At 39.4% G+C, this 14,401-nt stretch overlaps 2 protein-coding genes across 2 annotated transcripts in view; one reads left to right on the top strand and one right to left on the bottom strand.

The window, feature by feature from the left end:
* dbndd1 (dysbindin domain containing 1) overlaps positions 1-2,608 on the bottom strand; it is a 28,419-nt gene extending 25,811 nt beyond the window's left edge. The window contains exon 1 of the mRNA XM_066714097.1: positions 2,227-2,608. Within this exon, the coding sequence (XP_066570194.1) occupies positions 2,227-2,257 (31 nt within the window). The 5' untranslated portion in view covers positions 2,258-2,608. The remainder of the gene's footprint in view (positions 1-2,226) is intronic.
* A 2,666-nt stretch (positions 2,609-5,274) lies between these two features.
* Positions 5,275-12,226, top strand: drc4 (dynein regulatory complex subunit 4). Its single transcript, XM_066714096.1, has 11 exons — positions 5,275-5,388; positions 6,827-6,925; positions 7,336-7,533; positions 8,316-8,522; positions 8,633-8,687; positions 9,281-9,486; positions 9,809-9,976; positions 10,281-10,367; positions 10,711-10,920; positions 11,279-11,344; positions 11,814-12,226. Exons 1-11 carry the CDS (start codon positions 5,386-5,388, stop codon positions 11,961-11,963), a joined length of 1,449 nt encoding a protein of 482 aa, XP_066570193.1. The 5' UTR covers positions 5,275-5,385; the 3' UTR covers positions 11,964-12,226.
* Positions 12,227-14,401: the final 2,175 nt, after the last annotated feature.

Below are 14,401 nucleotides of genomic sequence, written 5' to 3'. Positions count from 1 at the left end.
ATCACACTGAGAAGGATGAATATTCACTTTAAATGCCCTGCCGCTTTCCATTAGAATTCCCTGCAGTGTGTGTGACTCTGGCAAGCACTAACATCAGAGACAGATGGCTTTTGATAGTTTTGAACCAAACATTTTACCTGCAAATGAACGCACTATCCGAAGACATAAAAAAAATTTAATGTGACATTTATTATCCCATAAATGTAAAGATTTATCTATACTTTTAGAAGACCATAGTACCTTCATTCAATTTTATATATGCCTACATGGGAGTGACAGCTTAATCTATAGATACATATGTATTTCAAAATATATATTATTATAATTAAGTATAGAAAATACAAAGTTTAAGTTTAACCTGAAGTTTGGTTTCTTAAACATTTTGACTTGACTGTACACATAGTAATTTAGTGATATGTACATAAATATAACTGAATATGAATTTCAACTAAAATCTGCTCCTGAATTAAAATGTGTATTTCTGGGCAGTAACAAATATGTTTTACACTCCAAAAGCTGAGCTTAATTAATTGCTTAGGGATCCAAAGTTTATTCTCTGTGTACTTGCATTTAACCACCCCCAAAACTGACTCATACAAGCACTTTTCACTTCAGTGGTTCTGCCGAGAAGACTTAGTTATTTTTCTGAACAACACACCAGTAGCATGGCTTTTGGCTAACGGGAAAGTCTCTGACTGATAATATTGTTCATGGCTAGTAGGATGGAAACGCTAAAGCTTGCAGTTTGGTTGAGAGACTGCTCTCTGCTCCCCGGAGGCGACCCTCCAACCGGTGGAAGCACAACAAATGCAGACTTAATACAACGGGCTCAGGTTTCAGTACTATACGATTCATTCTCTTTGCCAATAAGCTATTGATTTGTTGCAATAAGAACACACACACACACACACACACACACACACACACACACACACACACACACACACACACACACACACACACAAACACCAGTCAACACTTTAATTCTGGACTGATGATAAATTGCCCAATACATCATTGTAACGAGATCCTTACTCGGGGTGGGGGTGGGGTTCTGTAATGTTTTTTTGTTTTGTTATTTATGGTCCACACAGAACTGAAAAACAAGCCCCAATTGAGGATGACACTGGTTTTTATTCTGTGCTCAGACCAACATACTTTCTGAATTATTCTTACAAATATTTGCTGCTGTAACTGCTCAGCAATGGTTAAGTCAAGCCAAATATACACTAAACCGGTTAAAATGAGTCTTCAGCAATCATGTCACCATATATAAAATGGATATGATGCATTGGTCGTGTGATTGGTAGGGACTCATTAGTCTTAGGGGATTGATGTAGACTCATTCTTTAGTTACAACTTTCTGTGTCATGACATTGGAATCTCTGTTTGGACACCTGGAAGATGGATGGATGATGTGCTTTAAATGATTGAGCTCCAAAGGAATGGGATTCAAAGTGCTGGTGTCTAGGCTGGAGTGGGCAAGGTCATCTGTTCTGGCCCTGGTTTTGGAAGTCAGATATTGGACTAGGTTATATGTAAGCCACTGCACTTTGTATTCACACCTTTTACACAGGATTCCTTTTAAAGAGTCGTTGAAGAAAAGGGTGGCAGAGAAACTGTCAAAATCATTTTCAAAGATGGTATTCAATCTAGTAAGATGCCAGCCTTGCTGAAGTCCTGTCACTATTTATAACCTATTAACCTATTCTATGACCACCTATGATTGCAGAGCATGCTAAAGGTACTTATTCCAGCCAAATACAAACAGCTTAATTTAACAGAGGCAAAATCACTGCAACTACTTATAGCTACAACCTCAGCCCTGTAGACGGGCAGTTCTTGACAACTTTAATTCTGGCTTAGGTTTTGTACAGCCTTCTATGCACACTTTGACCTCTATTAAAAGACCAGACAGCCCAAAACAAACAGCAGGATTCAAACTGAATGGGTTAGTCTATGGTTGATTACCAACTCTTATGTAAAGTGGTGAGCAGCACTGCAACAACCAGACTGAGACAGGAGTAAACTGAAAGCACAAGGTAACATATTCCAGATCCACCTACCTATCTTTGTCTGTCTATATCTCTCTGTGTGGCTATATGTTCTTCTGTCTGTTTGTCTTTCTATGCATCTATCTTTTTAAGTCTGTCTCATTTATCAGTGTCTAATTCACAGCACATTCATGTTAAATTCCAAATATTCTACCAAATGGATTCAGCCTACCTGGGGTACCTGTCCCTCCTGGTGCCTCCATTCAGTCCAGCAGAGTATAGGGGGCTGTTTAAGACAGCAGCATGAGAGAGTGAGTGAGAGAGAGGGAGAGAGGGACAGAGAGAGGGAGAGAGAGAGAGAGAGAGAGAGAGAGAGAGAGAGAGAGAGAGAGAGGGCTGCTCTGTCCACGGCATCAGACTCCAGCAACACCCCTTTGCCGATCCTCACAGCCCCTGCATCCCTGTAAATCCACCATCCTAGGCATTGCACCAGCACCAACACATTGCCATGAAAGCAGAGATCACTTCACAAATTGCACAGCTCCACTGCACTGTAAGCATTGCATGGTAAATGAGCTCAGTAAGGCAGACTGCAGACAAAAACAGAGAGAGAGAGAGAGAGAGAGAGGCAGCTGGCAATGAGCCCAGACTGGATGAGGGGGTTGTAGGGAGAGGAGGGGTGGAGGGGGCATTAGTATGTGTTGTGGTGTGTGGAGCCACACCTTAACCAAAGTGATGAAAAATAGCTACTTCCCTTAAGCCCAAAATAAACTTATTAACATTGCACTGCAGCACACCACAAAAAATAGTACACTTACACAGCCTAATCTTAATTTCTGACAATTTGGTTTATTTTACCTGGCCCAGCTCCTAAAGAGTATTTTTTTCTCTATATATACATATTGCCCTCTTTTTCTCTCCATAGAAGATTCCTCTCAGTCAAAGGGGATGGTGTTTTCCTTGGAAAAGATTTTTATTTCTCCAATACTTTCCTCAGCAAAATGTGAAGGTGTCGAATAACAGTCAATAGGGAATGTAATTGGTTTGTTGCCAGTTTGATGCAGGTATGGAAAATCACCTTAACCCAACACATAGCCTATACACTCAAGGTAGCAGAAAATAATTAGGGACCAGAAAAACCTGAGACACTGGGCATCCTCCCTCATACAGGGTTTGTTCTGTTCTTAGATGTTTTGTAACGCTTTTAGTTTTTTCCCCAAACGAAATAACTGGAGCATCAGCGTCATTGTCTTGTTGCGAAATAAGGCTGCCGTTTCCCCTGGGACATGAGGGAAGATCTTTGTGCTGCCACTACAACAGAGGGTGAAACTACAGGGAGCTGAGGCTGAAATAGGCTTATGACTGTTGATGCTACAGTAACACAATGTGGAGTCACATTTTAAAATGATCAATTGAAATAAATTAATTAGGCCCTAAACTATGGATTTCAAGTCTGAAGTTTTGAGGGACCGTGCAATTTCCATGCTGACCGTAGGGATGTCCACCAGAGCTGTAGTCAGGTCAAGACCCTGGTGAGGTCTATGAGCCTCAGATGAGTTACCCTGAGACGCTTTCTGACAGTTTGTGCAGAAATTCTTCTGTTGTGCAAACCCACAGTTTCATCAGCTGTCCAGGTGGATGGTCTCAGACGATCCTGATGATGTTACATGTGGTCTGCGGTTGTGAGGCTGGGTGGATGTACTGACAAATTCCCTAAAATTACTTTGGAGGTGACTTATGTTAGAGAAAATAACTCTAAACTATCTGGCAACAGCTCTGGTGGACATTCCTGCAGTCAGCATGCTAAATGAACAGTCCCTCAAAACTTGAGACATCAGTGACTTTGTGTTTTTAGAGTGTCCTTTTATTGTCCTCAGCACAAGGGGCACCTGTGTAATGGTCGTGCTGTTTCATCAGCTTCTTGATGCCACAGCTGTCAGGTGGCTAGATTATCTTGGCAAAGGAAAAATACTCACTTACAGTGGTGTAAAATTGTTTTAAGAGAAATAAGCTACTTAAATATGCTTGAAAATGTCTGGGATCTTTCACATCAGCTCATGAAACATGTCTAACACATTACATGTTGCATTCGTATCTTTTTTCAGTATATGATAATAATAATTAAAATAATGAATAACAAATACTGCTGTTAAGAAAAAGACAACCTGATACATAGTGTATGTGGTTTATCTCATTATGGTCTCACATTCGCTTCTCAGTGAACATGAGGACTGATGCTGATCTATTCCAAGTGTTTGTTGAATCAGCAAAATACATTATTTTAATACCATGGCAAACATAATCATCATCATAATTAATAATTACTACAATTTCAGGTGAATGTATTAGTCTATGCATACATTTTAAACTGAATTGGCTATATAAAGTTCCATTTGGGCAGGGGTCTCCAACCCTGGTCCTGGAGAGCCCCAATCCAGTTTATTTTATAGGTCACCCTAAATCACCAATTTCTAAATACTAGGAACACATGTGAGTTATTAATCAATTAAGCAAATCAACCAAGGGAGCTCTTGCTCAGAGAGGCTGCAGGTATTCTGATAATTGCTGAATTACTGAATTTACCAAACCAAAGCTTCACTGATCAGACTGAAATACTTCTAGGTGTTTATAAAGTGGCGAAGGGTGACCTCTAAAACCTGCTGGATAGGGGCTCTCCAGGACCAGGGATGGAGACCCCTGCATTAGGGGGAATGCTACTACCTAGGGGGAAAGTGTAGTCACACAGCATAGCACTTTTAGGAAAAGTGTGTGTATATTGCCATCGTGTGTAGAGTGCATGTGAGTACATGTACATCAAGGTCTCCAAAACTGGTCATGCATTCACTTAGGGTCAGAAGTGTAGTCAGTTAGCAGCCAAATATCACATTGATCTTCAAGAATGAAACCAACCATGTATTCATTGAGTTAATAAAAAATTCAGCTCCAATAGAAATCTGAGGACCTCGTAGCTCTCCTCCATGAATAAGCGTCAATGAAACAAAACCACTTCTGTTTATTTTCTAACAGAATAATAGGGAGTAGGGCCTATGAAAGATTGTCCCATCATGCTATAGGCTAAGATCAGATCAACAGAAAGATGTTTGTGGATGTGGTGGCGGTGCCGGTGCTGACACGGCTGCAGATCCGCAGGCCCTGATCGCTGAATATAAACACTAACAGATTTCGGTTGCTACGCGACGCACACTTCCTGTCTGCGATGAAACCCCGCGCCATCTCGCGTGATTTCCTGGCTGTTGCCAAGAGACGCTTTGTTTAGGCGCAGGCCGGCCGTGATGCGACCATCGAGTTAAAACAACAACATCGCGTTTCTGCTTAAACTGAGCTGCAGTACAATTCAGCATCATCTGCATCACTGACATCCATTCAGATCATGGTAAGTGTGTGTTTATCTTGTTTTTCACGTACGATTACGTTTATGTAAAAAACAAAAACAAAAAGCTGGCGTTTTGAAAATATCGCTTACCTACATAAGATAAAGCAAAACATAAGATTTCACCGGGTTAATGCTATCACTTTAGGGCATTGTTCATTGATTTGTTTTGCACATCGATACGAATTAAAAACACGATTCAGATATACATTTTCAAGGCGCTATAGAGAATTAAACCGTTTAGAATTGTTTTGACCTAAATATACACCGATCAGCCATAACATTATGACCACTGACAGGTGAAGTGAATAACACTGATAATCTCGTTATCAGGGCACCTGTCAGTGGGTGGGATATATTAAGTAGCAAGTGAACATTTTGTCCTCAAAGTTGATGTGTTAGAAGCAGGAAAAATGGGCAAGTGTAAGGATCTGAGCGACTTTGACAAGGGACAAATTGTGAAGCTCAAATTGCTGAAAAAGTGAATGCTGGTTCTGATAGAAAGGTGTCAGAACACACAGTGCATCGCAGTTGCGTATGGGGCTGCGTAGCCGCAGACCAGTCAGGGTGCCCATGCTGACCCCTGTCCACGGCCGAAAGCACCTACAATGGGCACGTGAGCATCAGAACTGGACCACGGAGCAATGGAAGAAGGTGGCCTGGTCTGATGAATCGCGAGTTCAAGGTGTTGGCTTGGCCTCCAAATTCCCCAGATCTCAATCCAATCGAGCATCTGTGGGATGTGCTGGACAAACAAGTCCGATCCATGGAGGCCCCACCTCGCAACTTACAGGACTTAAAGAATCTGCTACTAACGTCTTGGTGCCAGATACCACAGCACACCTTCAGAGGTCTAGTGGTCCATGCCAGTCCATAGATTCTGCAGACTCACACTGTCATCAGTACTATTTGAGCATTATCGGAATTGCACATAGAAAGGGGAACATTGTACATATGTATATGTGAATGTAAATTAGCTGTATATTGGCCTAATATATAGGTTTATGTAGTTTTCCACATTTTAAAGCCAGCCCACAAAATTTTGTATAGGTCTTTTATACATTGACACTCTGGACAAAAGAGGTACCAAAATACATAATTGTATGCATGCAACTGACACAAGCATAATAGATTTCACCTATTTTTGGTTTTGCAGGTAATGGATTTTGAATAATAATTTGTATTATTATAGTTTGATCATAATTGTTGATTTATCAGATAATAGGTAAGCATGTGTTGCCTGAGATTTTGGACAAAGGAGCATCCAAACCTGTTAGGCCTGTATCCTACTGAGCATACTTCATCTGTTGCTTAGATAAAGTTATTTCAGTGTCTTTATCTTCTTAGTTTCTTTAAGAATAAATGGCAAGAAGAGACAGAAGAACTCTGAAGCATTAATGTCAGATATCACAGAAAGCTATGTGGCCTTTTTCATTTGCAGCCTCCTAAGAAGAAGAAAGGGGGAAAGAAGACCCCAGCGAAAGGCAAGACTCCCACAGTGGTGGATGGGATTTCCACAGAGGAGATGTCTAAGGAGCAGGTAAAATCCACTTTACTACAGCATTATTAGTCTTCTCCTGCTGTGTGATCTGATCTGAGTGCAAGAGCCCAGAATTACAGAGGCAGAATCGATAATCACTGGTTAATTTATTGTAATAGATATGCTGAATACATTGTTCTCTAAACCCAAGACTATTTTCAATGGAGAAACTAAAATGGTAACCAATTAACAATAGCAACTTCACTATTCATTTAAGCAGAATCTATAAGGGTTCAGCTGAACAAGACTTTCTTTAACTCAGTTTCAAGGTAATGAAATGGAAAGTGATACAAATGCTAAGCTTGCATGAAACCAGAACCAATTAAACATAATTGAACTAGTCCTGGCATTTAGTTTGTAGCCTGAGGGCTGTAATCATTTGTATTCATCTTGGTGATACTTCTGTGTAGCTGGAGGAGCACATCGTCCGCCTGCGGGAGGAGCTGGACCGTGAGAGGGAGGAACGGAACTATTTCCAGCTGGAGCGAGATAAAATCCACACCTTTTGGGAAATCACCAAGAGACAGCTGGAGGAGAAGAAAGCTGAGCTCCGGAACAAAGATCGGGAGATGGAGGACTCGGAGGAACGGCATCAAGTGGAAATCAAGGTAAAAAGGTTAAGACTTGTTTATAATATACAATGTGAAAGAACATGTCAATAGAGATCATGATTATAATTCTTACTATAATTCAGAACACCAAACGAGTAGTGCACTGACAACGTATTAATAAAATCAATTCTGTTTCAAAGCAGATAATTTATCCCAGCAGTTATTCTTGTTTATTAATGTTCAGTGTAAAATAGTACTTTAGGTACTTTAACAGTGTCTGTTTTGTATGAATAATTTAACATTATTGGGTGACCTGAAAAGAATGTCAGGTATTGTTTAGGAGATTTATGAACTACTTGTTGTGAGTGATGGATGATTACTAATGAGCTGTTGGGGATTACTTTGCTCAAGACAGTTTGCCATACAGACAGTTTATCTGCTTCAATTGAGCAAAGGTTTTACTTTTAAGTATTATGAAACAAGAATGATTGGGAAATGTGATTTTCTATTTATTATTATTATTATTATTATTATTATTATTATTATTATTATTATTATTATATTCTGTTTCTTAACAAAATATATCCTAAAATAAGTTCGATCCCTGGTGTTTGCCAAGGAATAGGGTAGGCATAAGCACAGGTCTACTAGTAGTAACAGTAATATGATTCACAGTGCTACACAGTACAGGTACAGGTTACTGTGGTCCCATGGCTGTTACTTATTGTGAAGACATTTATTTGATTGTTGATTACTTTGACATGTTTACCAATTACAGTGCTGAGAATGATTTTCATTTATTCTGGTGTGCATCCTGTTTTTTCTTCTTTTTTTAATAGGTTTACAAACAGAAGGTGAAACACTTACTATACGAACATCAGAATAGCATCTCGGAGCTGAAAGCTGAGGGGGTTGTGTCTATGAAGCTGAGTCAGAAGGAGCAGATTGAGAAGGAGGCAGAGTTACACAAGGGTGTGCGTACCCTGAAAGTGGACCTCAAAGAGCAGGAGCTTTCAAATGAGAATCTAGTGAAGAGCTTGAAACTGGTATGAGCTTCAATTCTTTAAAATTCACATTTACCCTTCCACAATGTGGCTTTTGCTTTTTGGGGAAACATCGAATTTAATGTTTTTTGGTTCACTTTTAATTTCAATAGAAACACGATGAAGAAATCACCAAATTACGGATTGATTTTGAAAGACAAGTACGAGGTATGAGTTGATATTTGAGTTTAATAGGATCATTAGTCTTTGCACCTGATATTGCCTGATTCATTTCTCTGTGAAATCCTGGTGTTAATATTAGGTTCATATTTTCACTTTGTACTCATGCAGTTCAAAATTGGTCCTGATGAATTACTCCACCTAGTGGTCTAGTTCTGTAACAATCAAATTATCTATAATCTTCAACATATTTATGATAAAATATTGGTGTTCAAATCTACACTGACAGTCATCTCTGAAGAGGTTTGTATGTCAGTACATTAGCATTTGTTTTTCAGAGCGTGCTAAATGAAGTCTGTCAAATGATTTGGTGTGTTCGTCATGTTCTGAAGAACGAAGCAAAAAAGTTCACCTGCAATTAAATGTGACCCAGATTAGGTTTTACAAATTACTTTGCAAGCCGTTTAGTTTACCTTTTTACTGATACTCTTAAATATGGTGCATTTAATTTTATAATAATGACTATGTGTTCTTATAAAATGATGATTGAGTGTCAGAGAGTGGATTCAACACTATTTATTCTAAGGGGTTCTTAACTTTTCCCCTGTTGCAACTTGGATGTGTTTCTTCCCCTGAATCAGAAATTGAAGGAAAGTACAAGAAGAAGATGCAGGTGTTACGAGAGGAGCTGGATCTGCGGCGGAACACAGAAATCCATGAAATCGAAGAGCGCAAGAACATCCATACCAATACACTGATGAAGAATCATGAAAAGGCTTTCAGGGACATCAAGAATTACTACAATGATATCACCCTCAACAACCTTGCTCTCATCAACTCACTGAAAGTAAGGACCTGATCAAAGTGCTCTGAATAAAAATAATAATAATGACGATGATGACAATAAAGACAGGAAAATGATTTGTAATTGTTTTCAAGTTATATTTAAGAGTGCTATTATGTTTTGTGCAAGTTTAAAATCATTTTCATGGAAAGAAATCTACATTTTACTTTCAATCTGGTATGTTTGATATCCATAACAGATATTCGATATCCATATCCATAACAGACCCCGTGCTGATTTCTATGTTCATGTGATGACAGCCTGTGATGTAATGTAAGGGTAGGTGAGTGACGTATCGGGTTGTGTTGTTTTGTTCTGTCTCCAGGAGCAGGTCGAAGACATGAAGAAGAAGGAGGAGCGTCTTAAGAAGGAGATGGCCGAGGTGCAGCTGCAGAACAAACGGCTGACGGAGCCCCTGCGGAAGGCCAAGGAGGAGGTGGCGGAGCTGCAGAAACAGCTGGCCAATTACAACAAGGATAAAGCTTCCCTGGCAGTATGTCTCCCATAGTTCCTGAGGACAGTCACACGCATGTTTACGATACAGGGGAGCAGAGCCCCAAAAACTCACGAAGATTTCCAACACATCGTCACCTCTCCAGAAACACGTTTTAAGATGTTATTTGTCCATATAGGAGCCGATGACAAACACAGATGTGTGTTTTGCAATAGTAAACGTCAGAATTAGAAAAATTAAAGAAGAATGTGCAAACCCACGTGTGATGATCAAAAGACACTTTCAGCTTTACATTATAAAGTGATTTGCATTTAGAGACTAATGACGTGTATATTCTCTGCAGGGGGCCAAGGCTCGTTTGAAGGTAGCAGACAAAGCAATGAAAGATCTCAAATTGGAGCATGAAGTATTGGAACAGAGGTTTGAAAAGGTGAATATATCACTCTGAATTATAAAACCAATTCCTTTGAAAAATAATAAATACACATAGTTCATTTTAATAAAAACATAAATTTTACTATATATAGATCATACAAATAGTTGAACTTTGTTTATACACTCTGCATGTTTTACCATAATTGTACCAGTCTATGTAATATTAAGGAATGGATTAACTTGAGGAAAAAGGTGTCATCAGTAAAATTCTTGACAAGCTAGACCTCTGTGTCCAATGCTTGACAAATCTTTGCTGAGGTGCATTTAACAGATAAAATCATGTGAATTGCAGTTTTGTCTTGGGACCCCAATCCCACCGCTGTTCTTGGTGCCTCCAGGTGCAGAGTGAGAGAGATGAGCTGTACCGGAAGTTTGTGAAAGCCATTCAAGAGGTCCAGCAGAAGAGCGGTTTTAAGAACCTCCTCCTGGAGAAGAAGCTGAGCGCTCTGACTGACACCCTGGAGAAGAAAGAAGCTCAGCTGAACGAGGTCCTTTCTGCCTCCAACCTCGACCCTACTGCGCTGACTGTTGTCACACGCAAATTGGAGGTAGGTTATTAAACTCTCCAGTTAGTGGTTATAATTAAAGTAAATAATGCGATCTCTTTTTATAAGAGCCGGTGAGGATCTCTACTCAAACATAAAGTAGAGATAAGGAGACTGATCATCAATAGCCAAAGCCATGGTTACATTAGATCTGATAATACATCCCTACTGAACTGGGATTATTTATTTGTTTGATTTGCTTCAGGCCAGAAAAAAAGCAAATTTTTTCTTTAAACTGCTCTATGCATTGACCATTATTGCACATTACAATTACATTGATTACAGTGTGGCATGTTTGTGAAACTTGTGATTACTTTTGTTTATTTGTTTAAGTTGAAATATGTATCTGTATTGTTTGAAGGATGTTTTGGACTCAAAGAACATTGCAATTAAGGATTTGCAGTATGAGCTAGCTCGAGTCTGTAAGGTAAGAATAATATGCATTTTCTTGATATTACATTTTATGACAAAATATAAAAAGGTTTTAGAAAATACTTTTGTTGTTGGTACATGTTAAAACTAAGAAGAATATCCCAAGGTCCATCTATTACAGTAAACTTCATAAATTAAAAATGGCATATTTAGAACACTGACCATCATAATTTTGAATACTATAATTTGATATGAGATGTATTATTTATATTAAGAACAGGTTAACTAATTATAATGGTTCTCTTCGTAATTTTATATTCATTAGCTAAGTAAATCAGAATGAATTGTATTTCAGTAATACAAGGTTTGTAGAAATGAGAGTGGGAAGAGGGTTCTCTTTGTTTTTAACTTTTTAGCTTTTCAAGATATCTGGTATATCAGAGCACCAAACCACCTTCCAATTAAGTTAATTTGCAGAGAGTATTATGTCAAAATAATATATATATATATATTTTCTTCCTCAGGCACATAATGATTTACTACGGACATATGAAGCTAAGCTCAGTGCGTTTGGGATTCCAGTGGATGAGCTGGGGTTTAAACCTCTGGAGACTACAATATCTGGACAGACTCTTGGTCAGGGGCCTGCAGGATTAGTGGCTGCCCCGACATAACACAGGCAGTCTAAATCAAATTGCTAGGTGTCCATAAAAAGATATAATCAAAACACTCTGCACAAACATCTCTTTTAATGGACACATTTACCCTTTGTTTGAATGTGTGGAGCTCGGCATTTTAAAGATAAGTCAATTTCGCATGTTTTATACTTTTATATATTCACTTTGTCATGGTACGTTGACACCAAAAACAAAAAGGAAACATCTAGAATATCAAATATTTCTCAGTACCAAAATAAACTGAAATATTTCATACTTGGTTCATTTAGCGAGTATGCCTATTAACTGACTTTTGTGAGAATTAAGTGGATGTTTGTGGATCCACAGGCAAAAGTGTATTGTGAAGCAATATAGGATCCAAACAAAACAATTATTTATTTTTTGGTCTTTAACTAAAATGATATACAGTTAATGGAAATACTAAGCAGGTAAATGTTATAGTTGTGGAAGATGTGCTACTAACTGCATAGTGGGATATCCTGTCATTAATATGAAATAAATCAGAAATACAATAGTGATAATTACTGCTTGTGTGAACTTTTATTCCTTATTAGCACTGGGCAACAAATGTATTGGCCATCGACATGAATGAAGCACCTGGGCATTGAGCCAGGGCAACATTTTGTGTAGGCAGGAACTCCGTGCTCCGGAACTCAGTGCTACAGAGCTGCAGTTGTAAGATTGATGGTGGTCCAATGCTTTGAAGCCATGAATCATAAACACGCCATTTATTAGATTCCTGCATTTAACCTTTAAGGAATTTATGAGGACTGCAAGAACCATAAATCCCTGAAAACCTGCCTTTAATAAATGTTGAAATCCAAACCTAGACAAGCAGGAAAGAACAATAACTTACAATTTCAACAACATTCAGAGTGCTATACTTTGTGCTAGACTAGCATAAACTAGTAAATGCAGTCGACCTAGATTGTACATGAGAGCTTTTAACACATCCCTCATTGCCCTGGACAGACCCTGAGATTTGTGGTCCTTGTGTTCACATGGAGTGTGAGATTGTACAGTAAGGCAAATGCTAGCCAGGGTAAACCTTGCCTTATTTTTGCGTATGCAGTTCATACTGTATTTATTGATATTCTTGTTTTTAGTTTTAATTTAATGATATCACAGGACACATAACTGTGGTAACTGACACCTTTAGTTTATAATGAATGTTAGCTTTACATGGTCAAGTTTGAATGGCATTAGAAAGACTAGGGTACAAACAGTGAAGGCGAAAACACACTCCCTTTCGGCTTTCCTATCGCACTTTAGGGATGTTTTTAACCACCCTGAGGAAGGTAAGGAGTCTGGGAGTCTGTCAGGGTTCTTCATCCGCAGCTGAGTGCGCAATTCAATTCTGCACACTGGCGGCTATGAGCAGATGGGGGGATTGAGTGCTAATCACATTCTTCAGGCAGTGTCTTAATGCAGACCTTCAATCTGAATTGGCTCAACAGATCCTCCAACTCTCTGTCCGCCTCAATAATCTAATGAAAAACAGACATAAGAACATAAGAACATAAGAAAGTTTACAAACGAGAGGGGGCCATTAGACCCATCCAGTCTATTTTTAAATGTTCCCAAACTTTCAGCTTCTACCACATAGCTGGGTAGTTTATTCCAGATTGTGACGCCTCTCTGTGTAAAGAAGTGTCTCCTGTTTTCCGTTTTGAATGCCTTGAAGCCCAATTTCCATTTGTGTCCCCGGGTGCGTGTGTCCCTGCTAACGGCAGGGTTCAACTTCTGATTCCCCTCAACCCAGCTCATGTCTGTCCCACACCTGTCTGCTGAGGAGAGACAGAGGAGAGTGCAGATGCGCCTCTGTCTCTGTGCTCAAGGAAGAAATGCCATGCTTGCCCAGGTCCTGCCCCGAATTCACTTCTGCATAGAGGGTTATGTCCTCCTGTAATCAAATCCCAAAGTATAATTAGTGTGAAGGTTACATCCAACAGCTGTTTTCTGTCCTCTGGATCCGCAGGTAACTTTATTCACCGCACCAAGGTGAAGCACCTAGGAATTCCTCTTCTTCCCTGTGTCCCTCCTCTTTGGGTAAAAGCTGTCAATAACCAACCCACACAGAGAACATTCCCTGTCACCCTTCAAATAGGTCTTCTTCACTCGAGTTGTAATTTCTAGTTATAGATTCCCCTGACACCCCTGGCTTTCCTATCACAATCTAACGATCTCTTGGAGGAGCAGCGAAATTCTGACAAGTCCTTAATGTCTTTAACACACATATCGAGAGTCTGTTACTCTCTACACTATCGGTAATCCCTTTTGAATATCAGGAGATGGCTGCAGTATTCAGCAAGTCCCAAGCCTCCTGTTTACCAGATCTTGGGATCTTGGGATTGTGATATTGGCCTGCTCCCGGGGAGTTCTCTGCCCAGGGGTCGTATACCCATCAATTCCCAAGCCATGGAGGAATACATAAG

The sequence above is a fragment of the Amia ocellicauda genome, chromosome 9 (assembly GCF_036373705.1).
Source record: "Amia ocellicauda isolate fAmiCal2 chromosome 9, fAmiCal2.hap1, whole genome shotgun sequence".
In the NCBI taxonomy this organism is placed as follows: Eukaryota; Metazoa; Chordata; class Actinopteri; order Amiiformes; family Amiidae; genus Amia; species Amia ocellicauda.
The sequence above is the reverse complement of the archived record's forward strand: the minus strand, read 5'-3'. Positions and strand labels throughout refer to the sequence as shown.